At 35.8% G+C, this 23,373-nt stretch overlaps 2 protein-coding genes across 5 annotated transcripts; both read left to right on the forward strand.

Moving 5' to 3' along the window:
• Positions 1 to 2,743: 2,743 nt before the first annotated feature.
• ER (enhancer of rudimentary protein) lies at positions 2,744 to 9,990 on the forward strand. 2 transcript variants are annotated; one of them, XM_086456224.1, is made up of 4 exons: positions 2,744 to 2,896; positions 8,078 to 8,171; positions 8,801 to 8,921; positions 9,466 to 9,990. In XM_086456224.1, exons 1-4 carry the CDS (start codon positions 2,894 to 2,896, stop codon positions 9,566 to 9,568), a joined length of 321 nt encoding a protein of 106 aa, XP_086312350.1. In that variant the 5' UTR covers positions 2,744 to 2,893; the 3' UTR covers positions 9,569 to 9,990. The 2 variants fall into 2 exon arrangements, with proteins under 2 accessions (XP_086312350.1, XP_086312349.1); XM_086456223.1 differs by lacking the exon at positions 2,744 to 2,896 and adding an exon at positions 6,337 to 6,429.
• A 4,680-nt stretch (positions 9,991 to 14,670) lies between these two features.
• On the forward strand, positions 14,671 to 23,343 carry LOC147392765 (uncharacterized). 3 transcript variants are annotated; one of them, XM_086455369.1, is made up of 9 exons: positions 14,671 to 14,728; positions 16,261 to 17,358; positions 19,538 to 19,657; positions 20,008 to 20,070; positions 20,156 to 20,317; positions 21,366 to 21,482; positions 22,090 to 22,152; positions 22,235 to 22,375; positions 23,045 to 23,343. In XM_086455369.1, exons 2-9 carry the CDS (start codon positions 16,428 to 16,430, stop codon positions 23,260 to 23,262), a joined length of 1,815 nt encoding a protein of 604 aa, XP_086311495.1. In that variant the 5' UTR covers positions 14,671 to 14,728; positions 16,261 to 16,427; the 3' UTR covers positions 23,263 to 23,343. The 3 variants fall into 3 exon arrangements, with proteins under 3 accessions (XP_086311495.1, XP_086311496.1, XP_086311497.1); XM_086455370.1 differs by having other exon boundaries at positions 20,165 to 20,317; XM_086455371.1 differs by having other exon boundaries at positions 20,177 to 20,317.
• Positions 23,344 to 23,373: the final 30 nt, after the last annotated feature.

Consider the following 23,373-nt stretch of genomic DNA (forward strand, 5'->3'; position numbering starts at 1 on the left):
TGGCAATTCCACCAAGATCTCTTCCTTAGGGGAATATATATGACTCCTGATTTTTTGACTCCCCCCCTCTGACATACTCCCGACGTGGGATGTGACAGAACTATATATTTTCTTTCATCGGGATGCACAACTACACATCCCTATAAACATGTGCAGTTGTGTGTCTCGAGAAAAAAAAATCTACGATTATGTCACATGCCATGTCGGGAGAGTAGAGGGGGAGTCAGAAAATCATTATTCATATATATCTCAAGTGTCAACTGTTATAGTCTGTCTTGATAAGGAAAGTCGAGAATTCAATCTTTCTTAATAATATAAAATGTGTCAGCATCAATGGGTCCAAATTGTTGCTTCGAGATTCATATTACACTAATCTTTAAGACCATCCAATGTCTTGATGTCAAGAGGACAACGAATGATACTTTCTTTCCATAATAAACCATATGGAAGAAGACATATAGGTTTCCCACCTATGTTAATGTAAAATTAATATTTTAAGGGATGGAATTGGGAGATCTTGACCGTTAAAATACAAAATTGAGCAATTGTGATCTATACGTATCTTGGCAATACACATTATGATAAAAGTGTATCGTAAAATCTGACCATCCGATTTGAGCTGTCGGATCGTGAATCATCCCATCATGACCCATATTGTAGAACTCAAAAACTTAACCATATTAAGATGTCCAAAGAATTAAGTCCATGACTTGTGAACTATTTGGGGAGCATTCAATTGTGTTGGGCTTCAACTCGAGCATATTGGACCAATTGAGGGTTGTCCAAGCCCAAGTCTAATGTGAGTTTTAGACCACTCGTTCTAAGCTGACCAACTCGAGGTGGACTTGAGGTGTTTAATCTACTACCAAGAACCAACCCAACTTAGATGTGATTAGGGCTAGCTGTCAATGGACCGGGCTATTCAAGGCTAAAAAACTAGGCCCGAACCCAATCATTTAAATACCGGGCCGGGTTTACGAAATAAAACCTTAGTTCAAGCCCGGTCCACCTACATTCGGGTCATTTGCGGGGTCGGATCAAACCCGTTTTCTATTAGTTTTTGGTACCGAAATCATACAAAATAACAATGGATTGATCAAAAATAATATTTGATTATTAGATTTTTCAAAAACATTTTCATTTCTCATTTCAAATTTACAACCTCTTAATTCTCAAAAAAGCTACGAAGTTAAGGGGATCATTATTAATTTATAAGAAAATTGTTATATATTGTATTTTAATATAGTTTAGCGAGCCGATCACCCAATAGGGCTACATTCAAAACCCACAATCAGCCCAATATTGACCGAGTGAAGACTTTTTTTCTCGGCAAGGGAAAATTTCAGAAAAAATGGGTAAAAATCAATAAAGTTTAGAAACACATCAAATAAATTAAAAAAGAAAAACAATCTTGTAAGTATAAGAGCATTTAAAATAAATATTTCATGCATTAAATGATAAATAACACTTAAAACAATTACTAAAAATAAAAATAATTGATATTTTTTGTCCAAAAAAATTGTGATTGTGTGAAAAAATTTGTTGTTTTTTTTTTTTTCTTTTCAAAATCTGTGATTTTGAAAGAAATTGTGATTTGATCAACAATTATTGAAGTCTTGATTGTAACTTTATCAAGCAACCCTAAAAGCAATCTTGGGATTTATTGAACCAACATCACTTGATCATTTTGTTATGCACTATTTCCTAGATATTTGCTAGAGTGCTGATATTCTAACTAGAAAGTCTTCACTTAGTCAATACTTGGCTGACGTGTTATGGACACATAATCATATATCTATTTCCCTAGGATACACAAATACAATCTTTTATGAGAATTTGCACTTGTGTATCTCGAGAAAACAGATTTATGGTTCCGTGTCTGCCACATACCAATCAAGTATTGACCGAGTGAAGACTTTCTAATTAAAAAATTATTATTTTATTCGCTTTTAGACAAACCTTTGCTATCATGCTTAGACCCATAGCTCAGTTGATTTGACACATTGCAAAATAACTTTGAGGTTGTGGGTTCAATACCAACTTATCCCATCAAAAAAGAAAAACTTTCACTCTCTTTATTGATTATTCCTCGACCCCATTTTTATCAGTGAGTCGTCATTTAAGGGCCAAAGCAAGTGATCGTCCATATTCCCCTCTCACCAATGAAACTTATCTCTATTATCTCTTAGGTCAACCTTTACCCTCTATTTTCTTTTTTCATACTCAATGATAGTTTGTTTTCCAAAATAAGAAAAACATAAAAATAAATAAATATACATTTATTCAAAGAAAAAGTCAATTTAAGATTTTACAAAGCTTTCGATCCACCAATTGCATGACGTCCCTAGGCCTGACACGTGATTCATTTTGTGAAGACTAATGGTAAAATGATGCGTTGACACATGTGGTTGACGTGGCAAGTGCTAAAGAACTGTAGATATTTTTCTTGTGCATCCCGAAGAAAAAGATTTATGATTCTGTGCACTTGACACGTCAACCAAGTACCCACGATAGAAAAGAGAGCTGCTATTGCCACACCAACTTTTACTAATACAACATCAATTCCTATATAAACCATCAAAGAATTGCACATCAGTTGGTGGAGTTGGTGTGGTAATAGCTACTCTTAAAAAATTCACGGAAATTAACCTAATATTTTTTATATGAGGATGGTCTGTCATCTGAGGTGGCAACAAGAGGTTCAAATCCACGTTTGAAAACGATGCCTTCGTAGGGATTGAAGTCTATTTTGTCTTTGCAGGGTTTCACTATTTCAGCTCCTTAACTTAGTGAGGTCTTCAGCGTCTCAGGTGGACTGTGGACTTCGCCTCTCTCTCTCTCTCTCTCTGCGACTCTATTAGCTAACCACTCCCTGCAAAGGCTATCTGTTGACATGGTAACTCTCTCTCTTTTTTTCTTCATCTACCACTTGCATTACAGATTTCTTTGCTGTTTGTGATTGTTTCATAATTATGATGTTTCCCTTTCTTGATTTTTAGTAAAAATGGTTTCGTTACAGCTAATTTCGATGAAATTAGGTTTCTTTTCTTACTAAATCAGTTCTATTTCGTACGAATTAGGGTTATTTGTAGGGACATAACAGAAATATGAATCTATAAATCGATTAAACATGAAATAGCGATCTCTGTTTCTCTTCTTGTTGCTTAACTAATTTTTTTATTTTTATATTTTTAATCTGAGTTTCTAAACCCTAGAATCTTGAAAGGGATTCACAGGTGAGGTTAAATTAGAGTGGTTGTTTATATCAATTAGACCTGAATTGTTTTGATCATTCTCAAGTTTTGTACATTAGGGACCCAAAACCCTAGCCAGCTATATCCCCAGCTTTCCTTCCCAAGTCCAAAGACAGCTTAGCCACCTTACTGGGACTAAACCGGAGTCAAAAGTCAGTTCAAAGACACCTCTCTTACTGGGAGCTGAGAGGCATCTCATGCACTAAAAGTACAAAATGTTGCAATTTTCAATCAAAACGTGACATGACCAAGATGATACTCAAACAATCGAGGCATGGAACATGACTTAATTGAGGCCAACCCATTACCCTAGGTATGCTTATTGATTTGATTGCTCACTTACTGTACTCATTACACCAGGCTTGCATACCAATTTGACATTTTACTTACTCCAATTTATTATAAATAAGGGCAAGATCACATGGGAAAAGAGGTAAAGGTAGTTTATTATGTAACATTCTACATTTATAGTGGACTAGAGTTCGACCTTGCCCACGGCACGGCCATCATCTTTGGGGTTAAGGGGTAAAAATGGAAAAATAATAAAGTTGGAGGGGTATGGTGCTTAAGAAGGTAAAAGAGGAAAAATTATAAAGTTGGAGAGGTATATTCAGAAAGGGGGTAAAGGGGCACGGGCATGGGCATCATCTTTGGGGTTAAAGGGGTGATAGAGGAAACTTGTGGAGCTCTATGATTTGTCCCGAAAAAAAGGATTACCGGTGGTCTCTTTCATCTCGAGGGAGGGAGATGGGTGTGCTTGGGATTTCGGTTTTAAGAGGAACCTTTATGATTGGGAGGTGGAATTGGTGCCTCCTTTACTTGATTGCTTGGTGGGGAAGGAGTTGAGGACCGGAGTTGAAGACTTGAGAGGAGGAAAGGAAGGGGCTTTCACAGTGAAATCTTTCTACTCTGATTTAGTAGGTCAAAATTTGCAAACATTCCTCACTTCTTCTATTTGGGGCCCAAGGATACCTTCGAGAGTGACCTTCTTCACTTGGTGTGCATCTTTGGGTAGAATCTTAACTATGGACCAATGCATGAGACGGGGAGTAGTGGTTCACAATATATGTCTTCTATGTTTACGGTGTGAAGAAATTGCAAGCCACGTCTTGATTCATTGCACCGTGGCAAACAAGATTTAGAAGCACTTTCTTCGATTCTATGGTGTGGTGGGGTGTATGCCTTCATCGATCCTTAACATGTTCAAGTCTTGGGGTTTGTGGGGTAATTCCTTTAGTGGTGCTAAGAGAATATTGTGGGGCATCATTCCCTTCGCAATTTGTTGGGGGATATGGTTGGAGCGCAACAACCGCACTTTCGAAGGAAGATGTGACTCGAATCATAACATTGTAATGTCCATTTTGAGCTTGTTGTTCTCCTGGTGCAAGGTCTTTAAGGAGTTTAGGGGCGTATCTTTTGAAGATTTTGTTGTTAGATGGGACCAGTTTGTAGTATTGAGAGTACTTGATTTATACATCTCTTTTATTATTTCTTTTTGTCAGTCTTCTTGACCGCCTTAAGAAATAATTTTTTACCAATAAAAAAATGGAAAATTAGAAGGGGTACTATTGAAAGGGGGGTTAAAGAGGAAAGATAGTAAAATTGGAGGGATATTATTGAAAAAATGGGGTGGGGAGGAGAGGAAAGACAATAAAGTTGAAAGGGGAGGGTAGTGTGGACCCACAACATTGTAGGTGAGTGGGGTGTTTATCCCCCACAAAACTATAGTTGAGTGGGACCCACCGTTGTATTTTATTGTATAGATTGACTCTGAGCTGGCAATTGTGTTGGGTGTTAGTTCTAATGATTGAGTGGGAAAAAGATGACTAAATGCTATTGAAGGTGGAAATTATCAGGAAATGTTAACAATGGTAGCGGTTTGTGATGTATGGTTTCTAGGGCTGCAACTTGCCTGGGTTGGACTGGGTTGGGGATCATCCCTCGCTTAACTCAAACTTGATTAACACTAACCCGCGCCCATGCCCAAACCAAACTTGACAAACACCATTGTTGTCCTGACTGGGTACAAAGATAATGATGATAAGCAATGGGGTGCTACTTATCAAATTAAATAAAATGAAAAATAAAATAAAAATTGGTATGGTAGTAGGTTCTTCACAAGGTGGGGGTTCAAATCGTCAAACCAGACAAGAGAAAGACTTCGCTTTTTACCAAAAGTTTTGTAGTGGGTTGATCCACCCTAGTCTTGAAGATCAACTTTATTGGCTAAAACTTTCAAATGAATATCAATCCAAGTGACTATTCCCAAAATAAACTAAATTTCATGTATATAAGGGTTGCAGAAAAGATGATGGTTCCAAAGGGTGCGCTTTCGTTAGTTGCTGGTCTACTCTTTAGATTAGGGAAAAAAACAGTACTCAACTCATGTTGTCACTTGTCGAATAAAGAGAGTGAGTAGAATGCTTTTTCCACTGCACCCTTTCTGCGACTGCATGGGCTAACTCGTTGCAAGCTTCATCAGTCATTTTGTACAATCTGGTAAAAATATAATGCTTAAGATTCTTTACGTCTTGTTCATGATGAAGAAATAAAATGGTCAATTGAGATTCTTTGGGTGACAGGATATTTTCTTTCTTTCTTGTTGAACTCTTTTTCTCCCTTGTTGTATTAGCTAATTCTTTGATTTGATGTGGTGTATATACGTACTTATTGCTTATAAGGGCCTCTCTTCCTCAAAGCATCGTTTATTCCTTCTTTTGTTTATTGTTTTTAATTTGAAATCATTACTCTTGAAGAAATATATGTTGAAATAGTACACCTGTCCCTAATCAATACATTTTTTCTACATAACCAACATGAAGGGGAGTGGAGGGGGTGAAGAAGGAAGTGTAGCAAGCAAGAAATATTTAGGAAATGTGTGTATGCATTCTCTATAAATGAAAAAAACAATGCTACTATAGAAAAAGAGGGAAAACACAAGAAGATTATTAATGAATATAGTTCTTTTTGGTTTATTTGTATTGGACTTGGAAAATGATTTAGCTAATGCTTTAACAATTGAAGACTTCTATTGGATGATACACAATTTTGAATATCTTATTGATACTTATATAGTTTCTCTACCATAGAGAACACAATGAGGATGCCCCTTGTCAATCTTTCATGGTCATCTTGCTTCCCTAAAAAGATTGAACTTCTGTCTTTAGATAATAAGGTAACTATTTGTAAACCCAACGACAAAATTAACTTGCTAATGATACAATCACTTGAACAGACTTGATGAGAAACACAAGCTTCTCTACCAAGCAAGGCACAATGATACTCACGGTAGGCGAGACAATCAGTTGTCTCAAATGGTCGTTCTACAAGGGTATGAGAATGAGTTCCTCTGTAACAATGATTATGGATCTTAGTTTGAATGAAATTTCTGTGTAATCATCTTCACTGTCTAATACTTATTCCTACCATTTGGACCAAAAAGATTAACTTGATTTAGCGATTTAAATCTGTCTAGAGATATATCTTTTTCAAGGCATGTTTTTCATATCATTCTTGATTACCTCAATTTACTTTAGGCTTCCATCTCACCCTTTTATAACAATATAACCTTCAACTTGCACCAAATTACTTCTTATTGGGGTAAACGTTGGTCTTCATTGTTCATTCCCAAACCATCTCATTTTTTTATTTTTTATTTTGCTTAGTGAAAGAAATAATATTAAAAGCACTGGTTGCAAACCATCTAAATCAATTTTAAATTATTTTATCTCCTATTGAGTCTATTCCTAGATTCTCTCAAATGCGTTCATTTCTAACTGTCTTTCCTAGTTTTTCTACTCATCTATCTCAACATTCTCATCTCTGTATTTCTTTTTTCCTTATAGGCAGCATCCTCATCTTTGTTACACTCGTCTTATGGCATTTGTTCACCATTGCTAATCTTTGTAATTTAGCCCACTATGCCTTTTCGTAAATGTTAGTAGAATCCGCGACTTATGATCATGTAATCTTTTGAGTGAATTGGTACTCGAAACAATCCCATATGTTTGAATCCTGCATCCAGTAAGGTTTATGTGCCTGAAGTTTTTGACTTAAAGCACCATATTGGGACTAGGTTTAGATTCCCAAAAGTTTTATCAGTTATCGAGGTCGTTATTGCTTCCCTGGAAATGTTTAATGTTTTCATCACTATGTAAACCATTAATTTGTAAAGTGTCAGCACATTGATAACTGCCCATGCTTATCCCTTTCATGACAATTCCAGAACCTTTAGTGTTTCAGTTCCTGGTGCTAGTCAAACATACGTGGAAGGTTCCTCTCTAACTTCTTTATCAGCAAAAGATTGTATTTCATGGCAGTCATCGACAAATACCAGAAGTATTTTGATTAACTTCATAATCACCTTTAATGGCTTGAATGTGGAGACTTGTGATGGCTAAAAGTGCCCTTGTTTAACAAACTTCAACAGCTTTGTGACAATTTGGTTGCGCATGGTTGGTCATCTCGGCTGACCTTGCTTTTAATAATGAATCCTTTGCTCATCAAAACAAACAGAACAAAAAATCATGCCAGCTCCACAGCTCAAGCATCAATCAAAAGCATTTCATGTTTCTACTGTGTCTGGTACTTTCCTGGATTCAGTTAATTTGCCCCTCAAAGCAAGTTCGGGTTGGTGAAACTAAAACTCTTAAATGAAGGAAGTTCTTCCGTAGTGCAGATCTTCTAGTTAATAAATTATGGATGGTCTATCACATTTAACATTGTGACATATAAACAACTAATCTGAAATTTGTTATATTTATTTGGTTCATCTGCTGACTAATTATCTTCTTTTTTTTTTAATTTATATTTATCTTATGCAGTCTAACAGGCACACTATTATCCTGATGCAAACATCTCAGAACAGAGCAACTAGAACGTTTATGGATTATGAATCCATAACTCAGGCTATGGACGGTATGATGTACAATCTCTTAATTGTGTCTGTATTTATATTTCTCAGGAAATATATGGATCCTTAATAACTGATAAATGACCTAATGCTTATTAGGGGTACATCATAATCTCAGGAGAACATCTGGGTCTGGTTCCATTCTTGTTTTCTCATAAGATAAAGCTGGATACCAGTTCTTGGGACATGGTGGCCTCAAGATCATTCATATCATTGAAGGACATTATACGTTAGGAGTTAACTCTATTCTCATCTCAAATACCTTCGTGTAGTCTTTTGTAGTTCTCCTTGATTCCATCCTTCAATATAAAACCATATGGTATCCTTAGTCCAGGCATTTCAGTTTTGTCTGAAAGCTTGTCTAGCATACCATGTCGTTTTGAATCTCTCCTGAAGGCTTCTATTGCCGGTACCTGTCCTGTAGTAGTGGCAGGTCTGGAAACCTGCAAGTCAGCTTAAAGGGTTGGATTTGGTTTTGACTAAGCTTTACTTTTCACCGGTGAACACAAACACGCAAATATATTTGTCTTCTCTGTCTAAGTCAGCAGTTTATTAGAAGTATGAGATGTTTCCGGCCCCAAATCATTGGGATATGCAAGGCTTTGAAGATGATGATGTTTTCTGGCATGTGAAGGTGTCTGTGGACTGTACGAGAGGAAGCTTAAGGAACTCAATCCAGCTGTACGTAACATCAATTACGACATTGCGGATCTCTACAATTTCATCGATGGCCTTGCTGACTTGAGTGCATTAGTGTATGTATCATCCATTGTTTAAATGAATTCAATGATAATTAGAGGTGATTTACTTTTCCCATCAATCTCTTGCCCTTGGTGTTCCATGTGTGATATTCACAGCTATGCTGTTACAACCCATGAGAGTGACCCATCCTTTTTTAAGGGTATTTTAGAAATACCTCCTGTCAAATTGTTGATATTACTTAGGTTTATCCCCTTGCAAAATCCAAAATTAGGTTTAACCGCCTTGACCGAGTCAATGTTGCATTTTCTTGATGATTTAACAGTGAAATTTTGATATATATATATATATATATTTTTTTGAAATGCTCTACGAATACTTAAATTACTAAATCAAAATTTCACTGTTAAATCATCAAGAAAAAGCAACCTCGACTTACGGTCAAGGGGGGTAAAACATAATCTTGCATTTTGCAAGGGGGTAAACCTAATATGATCAATTTAACAGGGGGTTTTTCTAAAATACCTTTAGAAAATAAAAAAAAAACTGAGGCAGAGATGTTGCAACTGATAACGAATATACTTTGTTATGAATTTGCAGTTATGATCACTCAATTCAGGCTTACCTTCCTTATGATCGACAGTGGATTAAGCAGCGTACGTACCATCACCTCAAGAAATTGGCGTTGCCCTCCACTCATTAATTAATAACCTCACGCCACCGTAAGAAAGGAAAGATATAAAAAGTATAGCTGATGGAAGTTGTAGCTTGGCTTGAATTGTGATTTTAAGTTTGTGAAAATGAACAACAAAACAATTTCCGTTTCTCTCACCTGCATGTATATTCAACAACAATGGCCGTCCAATTTAGTCTGACATGGATGGCGACCGTACGGCCTATCAGTATATTTTGTTTTAGGTATGTATTTTGTTTATTGTTCGAAGCTTACCAAAGCATTGATGGGTGTTAGAAACAACTGAATATGTGCTGCTCTTTATAGGTTGGTATTGTATTTGAAGATACACCTGTAGGTTGTTGATCTTGTGCTTGAGTTCAAAAATAGTCCCAATGTTTCTGCGGTAGAGATATTTAATTGTTGAAATGAAGTGTTACACTTGAGTTCAATTGTTGTGAATTTCAATGTATGCGTTCGTGCGTGCTTGTTCAGTACTGCTGTTTGATTAAAAGCTCACCATTTGAAGCTCATCTCGAGCACCCAGTCCGTGTGTGATCATGAGCTTGTCTTCTTTATTTTGGGTGTACACAAGTGTTTAATGAGGGCTGATGTTGGCTGTGAGGTAAATCAAGTTGCGGAAACTCTCACCTTTAACCCGGGATGCAAAATAATTGAAGTGAACGAATAAGAAAAATCAATCACAACACAGGATTTACGTGGAAAACCCTAAAATAGGGAGAAAAAAAAAACACACGAAGTCGCACTGAATCACTATGCTTCAAGTCCTAAAGAAAGTATAGTTTTTCTCTCATAGAAGCTATTATATATGTATCCCTAAAAGCTTAAGTTTACATAAAATTACATAACCACCCTTTGGAAATTTTGATTTGGGGGCTCTACCCCTCAATAAGGATGGTAATGGGGTGGGTTCGGGACGAATTTAGTTATAATTATCCCCGGTCCTGATTGTAATTGATTGCCTTGAACCTGATTCAAGTCTGATTTTTTTTACCCATCCCCATGCCGCTCATTTATGATGTTAATAAGTAAAAAATTGTATGGGTGTGGGTCTGATTTTTTTGATCCATCCCCACCCGTTCATCTATGATGTTAATAAGTAAAAAATGTTGATTTTTTTAATTCATCCCCACCCTGTTCATCTATGCCGTTAATAAGTAAAAAATTGTATGGGTGGGGGTCTGATTTTTTTTATTCATCCCCGCCTTGTTCATCTATAATGTTAATAAGTAAAAATCGTATGGGTGGAGGTTTGAATTCAGAACATGAGAATAATTTTTCACATACCTTACCACTAGACTAAGTGATAGTTCTTGAAAATAACTCTAATATATATCGGGACGGGGCATGGTGGGTTAATGGGTTGAGGTATATCAAAATCATCCCCGCCTTGAAACTGACTTGATTTTTCATTTTCAATACTGAAACTATTCCAAAATTGTTTAAAATAGTGAACATCCGATCCTATAAGGACAGGTTGAGGTGGGACACTGGCGCGACATGGCAAAATTGCCATCCTTACTCCTCAACCCCTACCTTCCGAGCACTATTGAGCTCAACATTGAACTTGATTGAAAAAATGCGTGGCTTGATCAACAATTCCTCCTTAATGACCAGTGCTATCTGGTTCCATAGGCCATTCATAGGTGGAGTGATGGCATATGATATTTTCCAATTGAATAATGCTGAAGTGACCTCAGGCTGGAATCTCATATCACACTTCTTGATGAGAAAGTGTATGGGAACCATAGATGCTTTTCATCGAGATACAAGTGAAAAAACATTTATGATCCCTATTCACTTTCATGTCAAAAAGTGTGATATGAGATTCCAACTTGGGGTCACTCGAGCACGACTCTTTCCAATTTGGTCTGAACTTTCTAGTTGAAGCAAAGTGGAAAATCTATTTGTAGCCTTGTTTGGGGATTTATATAAATATAACGTTAAATGATTCAATTCATTCATAACTTCCTACCATCCTCAAAATTTCGAATATATTATTGAGGGGAGAATTGGGGTTTGAGAGTTTATGTACTTGCGAGAGGAATACAGCCTAACGATGTTTGAGAAAGAGTTGGGTGACTTCAACAGGCCCGTAGATCCGTTTTACTCGTATTTCGGAGAAAACACATCTACAGGCATGCACGAGCCACTATGTCAAGATATCTCCCATGTATCCCCCACTAAGGTCACTTCACATTAATCTTGAGAAAAAAAGTGAAAATAAATGAGTCGTGCTAGGGTGACCTCAAGATTGGACTTCATATCGCACATCTTGACGTAAAAGTGGATAAGAACCATAGATACTTTTTTAATTGTATCTTGAGGAAACAACTATGGTTCCATATACTTTCACACCAGGTTGTGCTATGTGAGGTCCAATTTTGAGATCACTTAGCATTAATCAAAATAAAAGTTAACCTCAACGGTCGATGTAGTAATTTAATATTATAATTCTAAATTAATAAAATACTTTTTTAATTTTCCAAAGTGGAAAGAGATTCAGACATGACTTATCTTGTAAGAAAGTAAATTTTTTTCAAAGAAAAAGAGAAAGATAAGCCTTTAAACAAAGATAAATTTTTGAGGAAAGAGAGAAAATAACAATTAACCTCAAAGCTGGATGTAGTAATTTGATATTATAATTCTAAATTAATAAAATACGTTTTTATTTTTCCAAGGTGGAAAGAGATTCAGACATGACTTATCTTTTAATAAAGTAATTTTTTTTTCAAAGAAAAAGAGAAAGACAAGCATTTTAATAAAGATAAATTTTTATCTTTTTTTCTATTTCTTAATGATAAAGTTCTTGAAATATTTCTTTTAAAAAAAATGAGGGGTGACATAATGATGAAGGATAGTTTTTTTCCTCTTTTTATAAATGAAATGATTTTATATATTTTTTAAAGGAATATTTTTTAGAATTTCAAGTTTATAAAATACTGTTTTAACAATTGTTCTCTATTAATTGATTTTTTTTTTGTTATTTATTATTATTATTATTTTTTAATGACTAGAGATTGAAATGAGGGCATTTAGATAATTTTCAAATACTCTATGGGGAATGACCCAGGTCAAGGGGTTCATGTTGTTAGTTTGAAAACAGGATATCTCAAATATTCATCGAAACATAGAGGGCGCTGTCACAATCACTAAACAAAGAAGACAATTTTAGTAATACCCTACAAAATTGACGATATTAAGTTTACCTCCTTTAAATATAAGATTAGGTTTGATTTCGTGTTTCAATGGTTGAGATTGCATTTTTCTTTATGGGGTTTTTGGGTGATTTAGATATCCCCCCACTTTTGTTGATTATTAGAGATACCCCTTATGTTTTGAAATTGATGATATATCTCCCTTGACCTCAATCTTTTAAATAGACTAACAAAAAAGAAAAAGACTCAAATGCCCTCACATTCGACCTCATCAAGTCAAATACCCATATTTTTTCTTTAAGACCAATCTTTTTTAAACCCTGCAACCTCCATACTCTATCTACTCAACTTTATCTTCAAATTAATCAATTTCAACTTAGAACTAACCCGTTTTAAAAAACCCTAGATTTTTCTACCCAAAATCCCATTGTTTCCAATTTCGCCAAAAATCTTATTTGCTTTTTCTTCTCAAAATCAGTCATCTTTGATCTCTATAGTCAAATCTATTTAACTTTATCTTCATCGATCATTTTCTACATTGCCTCCTTCGCAGAAAACCTTGATTTTTCAATTCGATTTTTTTTTCCTTCTAAATATTTTCTTACCAATCATATCTTGACTTGAGATTTGAAGGTTGAAGACTTTAAGTAAATAGAATCTTAAGGTTGATGATGAAGGTTGATTTTTTTTTTTTTTTTATCAAAAGAGATTGAAGATGACCACTGGTTTTGGAAAAAAAAATCTAATTTTTTTTTTTACTAGAAATGAAAAATGAGGGCATTTGAGTCTTTTCCCAATAGTCTATTTAGAAGTGGTCAAGGGAGGCGTGTCGTCCCTATCAAAACATAGGGAGGTATTTCTAATATACAGAAAAACATGAGGGGTATGCTTAAATCATCATTTTTATCATTAGTTTTTACTAATCCTCTTGATTATAAGATAGAATCTAGGCCATCAATTATAGATTATGTAGAAATTTTTCCTTGTGTATCTTAAGAAAAAAAAATCTATGGTTATGTGCACATGTCATGTCAATTGAGTGAATTTTTTCGAGTTAGTTTTTCACGATTGTTGTTAAGATTAGGGTTGGCAATGGGTCGGTGTGGATTGGATAAAGTTATTTCTATATCCTTATCCAAGTCTATATCCGATTATCCATGTCCGTTTTTTTACCCACTTATTCTAAGGATATCCATATCTAATTATTTATCCACTTTTTAAAGGATATTTGTATCTGACTTTTACCCAAATTTCAAAGGGATAGCCATGTCAAATATATATAACTCATTGTGAAAAAACCTTCATTTTAGGTTATACATATATTTTATTTTGAATTTATTATTCTAAACTCGAATAAATAGATATTCAATCAGATAGGATGTATATCTATATCCAACCCTAAAAATGTTTGCATAAAAATAATTACGAATAAATATACCCGAATTCTTAATCGGATAAAAAATTTGTACCCATATTCAAATATCTCGGATAAGATGAATCAGATAAGTGGATATTATCTGACCCATTGCCAACCCTAGTTAGTTAGTCTTTATTTGACTAATGGTAAATTGATGCATGAAAACTTATTTGGTAATGGTAGATCTTTTTTCTTGTGTATCTCAAAGAAAAATCTATGATTATGTGCACTTGTCACGTCAATCTCGTACAGACCGCTATGTTTTAGTGTGTCGGTTTATCATGACTCATAAAGACTAATGATAAACGGTTATAAATAATCAATCAAAACACTTTTTATACTAACTTTCCACGTGTCACAAAGAGGACATAAAGTTTGGTACGTTGAAGTACAGGATCTAAACTCTCATCTATCTCTTAAATTTCTTGGAACGATGCGTCGCATCCTACGTGGAAGAAAACTGTCACAAAAGTACGTACCTGCTAATTAATTTCCACGTGGCAAGACTTCTGGCCCCACACCAAACCCTTTAAAAACCCAAGCCCTAGAGCTTAAAAACCCAAATCTCTGTCTCTCTCTGAAGCTGTTTCTCCGGTAATAATCTCTTAAAATCTCAAACTTTTTGTTTGAATTTGACACATAATTTAATTAATCTGATTTAAATTCTTCAATCTTCTATGATTCTTGCTGATTTCAATAAGTCTTTTCTGGACTGATTCGATTTGTACTTTGTTTTTTTTATAGATTTTTTTAGTGTTTGAATCTTGAGATTATCATCTTGATTTGTTTAGGATTTCATTTCGTTATAGAATCTTTAGTTTTGTAAATTTCTTTGTATCATGTCTCTTGTATTTGGATCATTATTGTGCCTTGTTTGAATCTTTTGAGCATTTGTTATTGTTTTTTAGATCGAAAGTAGAAAAAAATTTATTAGAAATCTCGACTGCGATCTCTATGGGTTAGAAAATTTTAGGGTTCTATGCACTGTACCTTGAATTTCTACTTGTTTGAATGACCTTTTTATCTTTCTACATTGTATTAGTTTAAGATATCTCTAATGTCTTCAATCTTTGCTTAGTTTTTTTTTTTTTGGACGGTATCTTCCCTTTGGTTTGACAACTTAATTGGCTAGAATTTAGGAAACCCGATCCTCATTAGTTCTGAAACTAAATAAAAGAAATCAGAATAACAATGAGAAATATTTGATGGACTCGAGGTACATCGGTTTCATTGACCTAGTTCATCAATCCAGACGATAGAATTGGTGCCTCAAATGTGGAGTATGATGGATTGGTTCTAAATATTATTACTGTCATCATCGTTGGAATTTATAAGGTTCATTTTTTTATTATTTATGATTGGAAGCAGCTACTTTGGTGAGGTTTTAGTCTTTAATATTATTGTTATTATTATTGGAATTATGAAATTCATTTTGATGATTGGTAGCAGTGACTTTTTCTACCCAAACTAGAAATATATATATATATAATTGAACTTTTGTGGTGTTTTGGTCCTTCACAAGAACTCGTGAGGAAGAAAGAGAAACAATATAGAAAGTTGTAAGGGTATTGTTGGAAACGGGGAAAAGCAATATAGAAAGTTGTAAGGGTGTTTTTGGAAAGGTATAGAAGAGAAAAGAAAATGGAATTGAGGGTATTCTTGGGAAGGGGAAGAAGAGAGAAGATAAAGGAAGAGGGACAACCGTCCTCGAAATTAGTTGTTTATAGGGTATAAATCTTGTGACAAAGGAGTGGGGTTTACCGTTGTGTTTTATTTTATATATATAAATATTTGAACTTTATCTACCCAAACTCTTTGCAAGTGGTCATATAATTAGTTTCTAAACTAGCTAAGCAAAATGAAGTAATAGAAAGTTTGGTGAAAGAATCAGGCAGATTGGCCAACATATCTTTTGACATCTGAATTCCCTTTTTAACCAACTAGAAATAAAATATTTCTTGCTACATTCGTATCCATCTTCAAAGTTTTTCCTTTTAGAAATTCGAGGATTGATTAATCTAATAATTGGTATAATGTATGTTAAATTTTGTTTACAACAATGGAGTCAGGAGATTTTGGTGTACAATTGGAACTCCTAAACATGTGTGTCTGGAAACTTGTTGCAGGTCAATATCAATATTGAAACAGCTTGAATTTGACAAATTCACATAAGACTATTGGTTTTGAATTCCCCATATTATTTCAGCCATTTCCGTCTTTTTTTCAAGGAGAGAGAGATATTTACTGAGAAACTCTTTTAAGTGTTCTCAAAATTCAAAAAGTGGATCTTTCAATGGAGAACAATGATTCCAATCCCATGGAGAACCAACCCGCAGTTTCTTCTTCAATGTACCATAATGAAGGTGCCGCCCAGAATGCAACCGCGATGAATTTTGGAAATTCATTTAATCATAGTGGGAACATGCGTGATGAAAACAGTGTTAGAGCTCATTATAATGCCACAACTGGTGTCAGCTTATCGAATAGCTTCCAGAGTCAATCGACTGACAGACGGTCCATACGTAATGGAGGTACGGCAATTGCTAGAGTTCGACCGAACAGTCGGGGTGGAACAGTGATTGGTACTAATAGATCTAATGCACTCCGGTTAAATAGAATTTATAGGCCACCAATTGATAGAAATTTTGTAAGCGTTGGAGGTCATATGCCGGAAGTACACCAATCTCATAATCCTGGGGAATCAATGATTTCTAATGATGTCATGACAGGTGAAGTTCAATCCAACCACAGCCTTTGTAGTCCTGAGCAGATTGATGGAAGTTCTTTGAACCCTGGATTTGGAATTAATACAGTTTCCGGATTTCAATCAAATGTCTTAGTGGAAGGGATTTCAAATAATAATGGCAGGTTCATTGGCACCCAACCATATTATTACCCCAACCCAAGTGACGGGATTTTAGGGCTTGGAGGTTACAGAGATATAAGATATGGGACTGTAGCTCCTTATAGGGGCTTTCATGGATATTCAAATGTTACTTCAAGACCATTCAATAGCATTCAAGCTGGTTTTCTTGCTAATGAGCAAGCTGGTCTGTCTGGGGAAGCACTGACACCTAATATCATGACTGGGATTTCCTACGAATCTGTTCCCACCCAACTGCAACAAGGTTATCTGAATAATGCCTTGAGTTTCCCAACCTTTTCTTCCATGGATTCTCGGTTTGTTGGTACAGTAGGAAGCACCTTTGACCAAAATCAATCAGGTATGTGGAGGATTCTCTAGCCTTTTGTTTCCCCGATTTTTCCTGGTTGATTTGTGTAAGCAAGCTGGTTTGCCGGTGAATAAGATTTTGAAACCTTTATTAACTAACTCAGCAAGATGGCATCTCACTGGCATGTTTTATTTTTCTTCAACTTAATAGCTTGTTTCTGAGTTTAGATGCTGAAAATGCTGTGTCTTGACATCTTCTGTCAGTGTTGGCTGATTTTGTTGTAGTAAATATATATTAGTTTTGGGTTGGGTTCTGGCCACTCATGAAGAATGATTCATGGAAAAAACACATGATCCCAACAGTGTAAACACGAAATCCAATGGTTGAGATTTATATGTATCTCGAAAACACACATCTCTGAAATACTTATCTCGGGGTTAAATCTCAACCATTGGACTTTTTTTTTCCATGAGTCATTCTTCATGAGTCAACGGATCCTGACCCATTACTTTTCAACTCAATGCACTTGACGAGACCAAAGCACAAACCTCACTTTTACTCCATTAACTATTTGCTCTTTTTTTCAGCGTACTTACCATCGGCCTTATTGATATTTCCCTTCCTGAACTGACATCAGAATCTAAAATCCTTGGAATATTTGTTGAAACTTTAACTTTATTAACTTCCTGGAGTTTTCTATTGCAATCTGGCGTTGAAAACTCCCTACTTTGTAATGGCAAGGCATTGTTGAGATATCTTTACAACTCTGTTGCCAACATTCAGCTTCATAAATTGGTTCTAACTGTTGTTGTCTTATAAAATTCTCGTTTTTCACTTTTTTGGGATGTGTTAATCCCAGCGTTCTAGAAGGGTACTTTCACTTTAACCATCAAACTCTAATGATATGGACCATATCCTCCTCAATCTACATTGAAGGAGGTCACAAAAGTTTTTTTTTTTTTGTGACACCAGATATCTCAATCTACATTGAGATATCTTTACAACTCTGTTGCCAACATTCAGCTTCATAAATTGGTCTAACTGTTCTTGTCTTATAAAATTCTCGTTTTTCACTTTTTTTTGGGATGTGTTAATCCCAGCGTTCTAGAAGCGTACTTTCACTTTAACCATCAAACTCTAATGCTATGGACCATATCCTCCTCAATCTGCATTGAAGGAGGTCACAAAGGTTTTTTTTTGACACCAGATATGTCAATCTACGTTGAGATATCTTTACAACTCTGTTGCCGACATTCAGCTTCATAAATTGGTCTAACTGTTGTTGTCTTATAAAATTCTCGTTTTTCACTTTTTTTGGGATGCGTTAATCCCAGCGTTCTAGAAGCGTACTTTCACTTTAACCATCAAACTCTAATGCTATGAACCATATCCTCCTCAATCTACATTGAAGGAGGTCGCAAAGGTTTTTTTTTTTTTTTTTGACACCAGATGCCATCCCAACGTAATCCTCTCGTGCTTCCATAGAAGCGTAAGGTTTCTCCTTTGATTGATTGTTTTTTTTTGATAAGTGTAATATATTAAATGAAAGAAAATTAAGTACAAAGAGGCCGAGGAAGCCTCTAAGAGAGCAACAAACCAAAAAGAGAATAAAGCATCAAAGACTACATAAAGAGTTCCATCTAAAAACAAAATCATCAAAAGTGATCCCCTTGAAGTCGATGTTCTGCTTCGCCCAAAGATATAATAAGCCCAAGATCTCCAAGAATAAGCCGTGAGAGCTTCTCATTCTATTGTTAAACACCCTGTTATTTCTCTCGTTCCACACCCCCCAAGCAATAACCAAGGGAAGAATAGCCCACAGAAATCTTTTCCTGGAAGAGAAGACATTACTGGCCCACCCTTCTCATTTTAGAAAGCTTGTAAAATCTTTTTATTTATTTTATTGGTAAGCCTGTTTTTAAAGATGGTAAAATCTTTCTAAACAGTGTTTATGGTCATTTCAATGGTCTTAAGAAATTTCATCATCTTGCTTTTGTATATTTGTAATTGTAATTTGTAATGTAATCTATTTTCTGGGTTAACTTCTGATCACTTGTTTGAAAAGAAAATACATAATAAGTCATGTTCATCTGACGGCATGATTTGAATTGGATTAGTTTAAATTTAAATGAACACCACTCTCTAATTGAATTGGATTAACCATTGGAGCATTTATAGCTGAAAAACTCTACTTGTCATCTCAGTAATACCCATTTAACTTTACTCTCAGGCCATCCTGTTCCAGCTAATGATGCTAGTGTTGGTCGAGCTGCTAAAGATTTTGATCGATCGGATGAGGGTAACCAAGCACTACCAGCCAAGGAAGACATGACTTATATCCCTCGAAAAGGTCAGACAACTCACTTTCTGAAATCCTCACGTAATATCCCGAAAGAACATCCCAGTGCTGCCAAGTTTTTGGATCAAAATCAAGAATCAGAAATTCTCGGACTTGGACTCGTTTGTGCCGTCGTGCCCAAGTAGATCATTTTTTAACTATACCAAAAAGGAAGTCCAACTTCATAGAGACTGAGAACATGTGGAAAAGTAATTCTTTTCACATCTATCAAATATTTCACAACTTGTAGGAACCACTGAGTTTAAACTTCCTTTGGTTCAGTTCTTATTGCCAGAGAAACTTCATGTCTTTTTAATCATGATCTCGTGCAGCTCTAATAACGTTGTAATTATTGATTGCAGGGAAACGAGGTCGTAAAGGTGCTCAACCTGCTAAAGTTCTTCTTGGACCATCTACTACTATGGGTATCTTTATCTACCAACCCATTTCTCACTAACTTCCTGTTCCAAATGCACACTTTTAATGAGTTATCATTGATCGACTGTGAAGGTAAACCAGTTTGTGTTGCAGGAGGGGATGGACTTACTAAGGCCTTATCCACTCCAACTACTCTCCGCATTCCAAGCCCAAAGACAACTCCTCAACCTTCCATAAAACCATCTTCCCCATCCCCTGCCCAGACTAATGCCGTCTATCATCTCAAATGGTCAGGTATGTCTAGAGGCTTCTCTTCTTTTGAACATTTCTCAACAGATTTTCAAAATAGGCTTACATCTTCCTTATCATGAATCATGAAAAATCGAGGTTTCTTTCCCTAGGGGACCGTTCAAGGGACAAAAAAAATTGACATGTTTGGAAATATGGGTTACAAGTTTCAGAATTGACTGATTATTTGTGAGGATGATCTCTGTGGGTGAGGGGATCATCCTCACAAAAAATAAGCCCATTCTGAAACTTCTAATCCCATCAAAAGTGATTTACAAATAATTGACGGTCCATGATTCTTCACCTTGTAAAACTGGAGTTAGAAGTTTCGGAATGGGCTGATTTTTTGTGAGGATGATCTCCTCACCATAGATATCATCCTCCCAAAAAAACCATTCTGAAACTTTTAACACATATTTCTGAAACGCGTCAAAATTTTTGTCCCTTGAATGGTCTCCATATATATATATAATGGTTATCAATCTAGACTATCCCAATGTTGAGCCATCCCTTGGATTGGCTACATTATTTAAGGTGGTTTTGTATATTTGTAATTTATATTCTGGATCAACTTCTATCACTTGTTTGAAAAAATACTTAAGTTATGTTCATCTGAAGACATGATTTGAATTGGATTAGTTTCAATAGACACCACTCTTCAATTGAATTGGATTAAACATTGGAGCATTTTGAGCTGAAAAACTCTACTTTTCATCTCAGCAATACCCATTTAAGACTCAACCTATAGGGGGAGACTTAATAAAAGAAACAAAGTGATAATTCTAATTATGATAAATTTCCTCCCATCCCTTAATGTACAGGGTAATCTTAGGGATGGTGTTGATTGATTGAGTATCTTATATCAGTTTCTATGTAGTAGCCTAATAACAACTAACAAGGATTCGAATCAGACTTCATTATATCCTATTCTTGATATTTCTTAAGCTAAATGAAACAATTATGTATTAAGTTTGTAATACTTGTTTTATGTAATTCTGTTTTTCAAGTGGTAAGACTCGTCATTGGAGTAAAACCTTATGAACTATACTTGCAGGCCATCCTGTTCCAGCTAATGATGCTGTTGCTCAAGCTACTAAAGATCTCGATCTACTGGATAAGGGTAAACAAGCACTGCCGGCCAAGGAAGGCATGCCTTATATCCCCTGCAAAGGTCAGACAACTCACCTTCTAAAATCCATGTATTATCCCAAAAGTGTATCCCAGTGCTGCCAAAGTTTTTGAATCAAAATCAAGAATCAGAAATTCTGGGACTTGGACTCTGTGTGTGCCGTCATGCCCTAGTAGATCCTTTTTGACCCATACCTTTTTCTTTTCTTTTTTGCTTATTGTGGGTATCCCCACCCTTCGGATGAGACTAATCCCATGGTCACATGCACCGCCCCCTTGGAAAGTCCTACGTGCAACTGGTTGAGTCAAGGGTCAACCGGAATTCTTTGCTTCGTGGGGTTTCGAACACTTGACCTGAGGAGCTTATCAAGGCTCGGCTTACCAATAGTTCCATTTTCTGTAGAAGGTAACGCAATTATCGATATCAGATCTAGACTCTAGATCTATTGATTATACAATTTCAACAATCAACTAGTGGAAAAGTAATTCTTTTCCCATCTATTGAATATTTCACATAAAATTTATTACTCGTTGGAACCACTAAGTTTAAACTTACCCTGGTGGGGTTCTTATTGCCAGGGAAACTTCATGTCTGTTTAATCATGATCTCATGCAGCTCTGTAATAGCGTGGTAATGATTTTGATTGCAGGGAAACGAGGTCATAAAGGTGCTCAACCTGCTAAAGTTCTTCTCGGACCATCTACTACTCTTGGTATCTTTATCCACCACTCATTTCTCACTAACTTCCAATTCCAAATGCAACCTTTAATGAGTGTTACCATGATGACTTGCAGGTATACCAATTCCTGTTGCAGGAGGGGGTGGTCTTACTCAAACTTCTGAAGTTCGCCCAAAGACAACTCCTCAACCTTCCATAAAACCATCTTCCCCATCCCCTGCCCAGGCTAATGCCGTCTATCATCTCAAATGGTCAGGTATGTCTAGAGGCTTCTCTTGTTTTAAACATTTCTCTACAGATTTTCAAATGGGCCTACATCTTCCTTACCATGAATTATGAACGAGAAAAGAAATATCGCACCAGACTGGTTGATTTGGGCTGGTTTGGTTCAGTTTGGACAAGGCTTGTATAGAAACAAACCCTTATAAAATAAATAAATTTAATTTATTATGGATTGGAGCATGAAGGAAGATGGAGGATGATTGATTTCTTTATATTATGTTTCTCCCAAGCAAACTCATAGGATATTGGCTACCCATAGAAGTTCGGTTTGGTTCGGTTCTACAGTTCGATTCTGGCTCTTGTTTGGTGGAACCGATCTAGGTCAGTTCAATTTTTATTTGGCTCCAAACCGAACCAAGTTGCACCCCTAATAGTGATGGTTATCAAACTGGAATATCCCAATGATAAGCCAAATCCCTGGGATTGGCTACAAATCAAAATTTACTCTTTCCTGATGACTGTGACCATAACCATCTTATTGATGCAAAATTTGATCCCTGAGCTGGATGGGATCAAGTGTGCCACACGTGCATGGAACCAATTCTCATCATGAGTGACACGATGGTTCTGGGTGAATTTAATATCGTTATCACATCATCATAATTTCTGGGCTAATTGGTTATAAGATGAATTCGATTTGCAGGTGTCGCAGGACATTTTTCCATCAAAGAGAATTGCTTTTTATGCAAGAGGAATCTTAGGTACGAGCCGAAGGGTCCTGTATCTGAGCCTTCAATTCCTCCAGCAGTCGCGGTTCTGTCATGTGGCCACACCTTTCATGACGAGTGCTTGGAGCTGATTACTCCCAAGGAGCAATACAAAGATCCTCCATGCATTCCTTGTGCCATTGGCACCTCTTGAAGCCCTGTACTTGGTTTTTAATCTGCCAAATTTTTGTAGTGAAGGTGAGAAGATGAAACATTAGAGGCATTTTTGCTGAATTTAGGTTTTCAAACATTTGCTGAATTTAGG

Source organism: Akebia trifoliata, chromosome 10 (genome assembly GCF_017979445.1).
Source record: "Akebia trifoliata isolate Shusen 1 chromosome 10, ASM1797944v1, whole genome shotgun sequence".
NCBI classification, from domain to species: Eukaryota; Viridiplantae; Streptophyta; class Magnoliopsida; order Ranunculales; family Lardizabalaceae; genus Akebia; species Akebia trifoliata.

Bases quoted from the DNA above. Each gene is read 5' to 3' on its own strand.
- ER (XM_086456223.1), top strand. From the start codon at position 6,352: ATGAGGATGCCCCTTGTCAATCTTTCATGGTCATCTTGCTTCCCTAAA. The intron at 6,430-8,077 runs GTAACTATTTGT...TATCTTATGCAG, and splicing joins TTCTGTCTTTAGATAATAAG to TCTAACAGGCACACTATTAT. The intron at 8,172-8,800 runs GTATGATGTACA...TGGCATGTGAAG, and splicing joins CATAACTCAGGCTATGGACG to GTGTCTGTGGACTGTACGAG.
- LOC147392765 (XM_086455369.1), top strand. From the start codon at position 16,428: ATGGAGAACAATGATTCCAATCCCATGGAGAACCAACCCGCAGTTTCT. The intron at 19,658-20,007 runs GTCAGACAACTC...TATTGATTGCAG, and splicing joins GACTTATATCCCTCGAAAAG to GGAAACGAGGTCGTAAAGGT. The intron at 21,483-22,089 runs GTCAGACAACTC...TTTTGATTGCAG, and splicing joins GCCTTATATCCCCTGCAAAG to GGAAACGAGGTCATAAAGGT.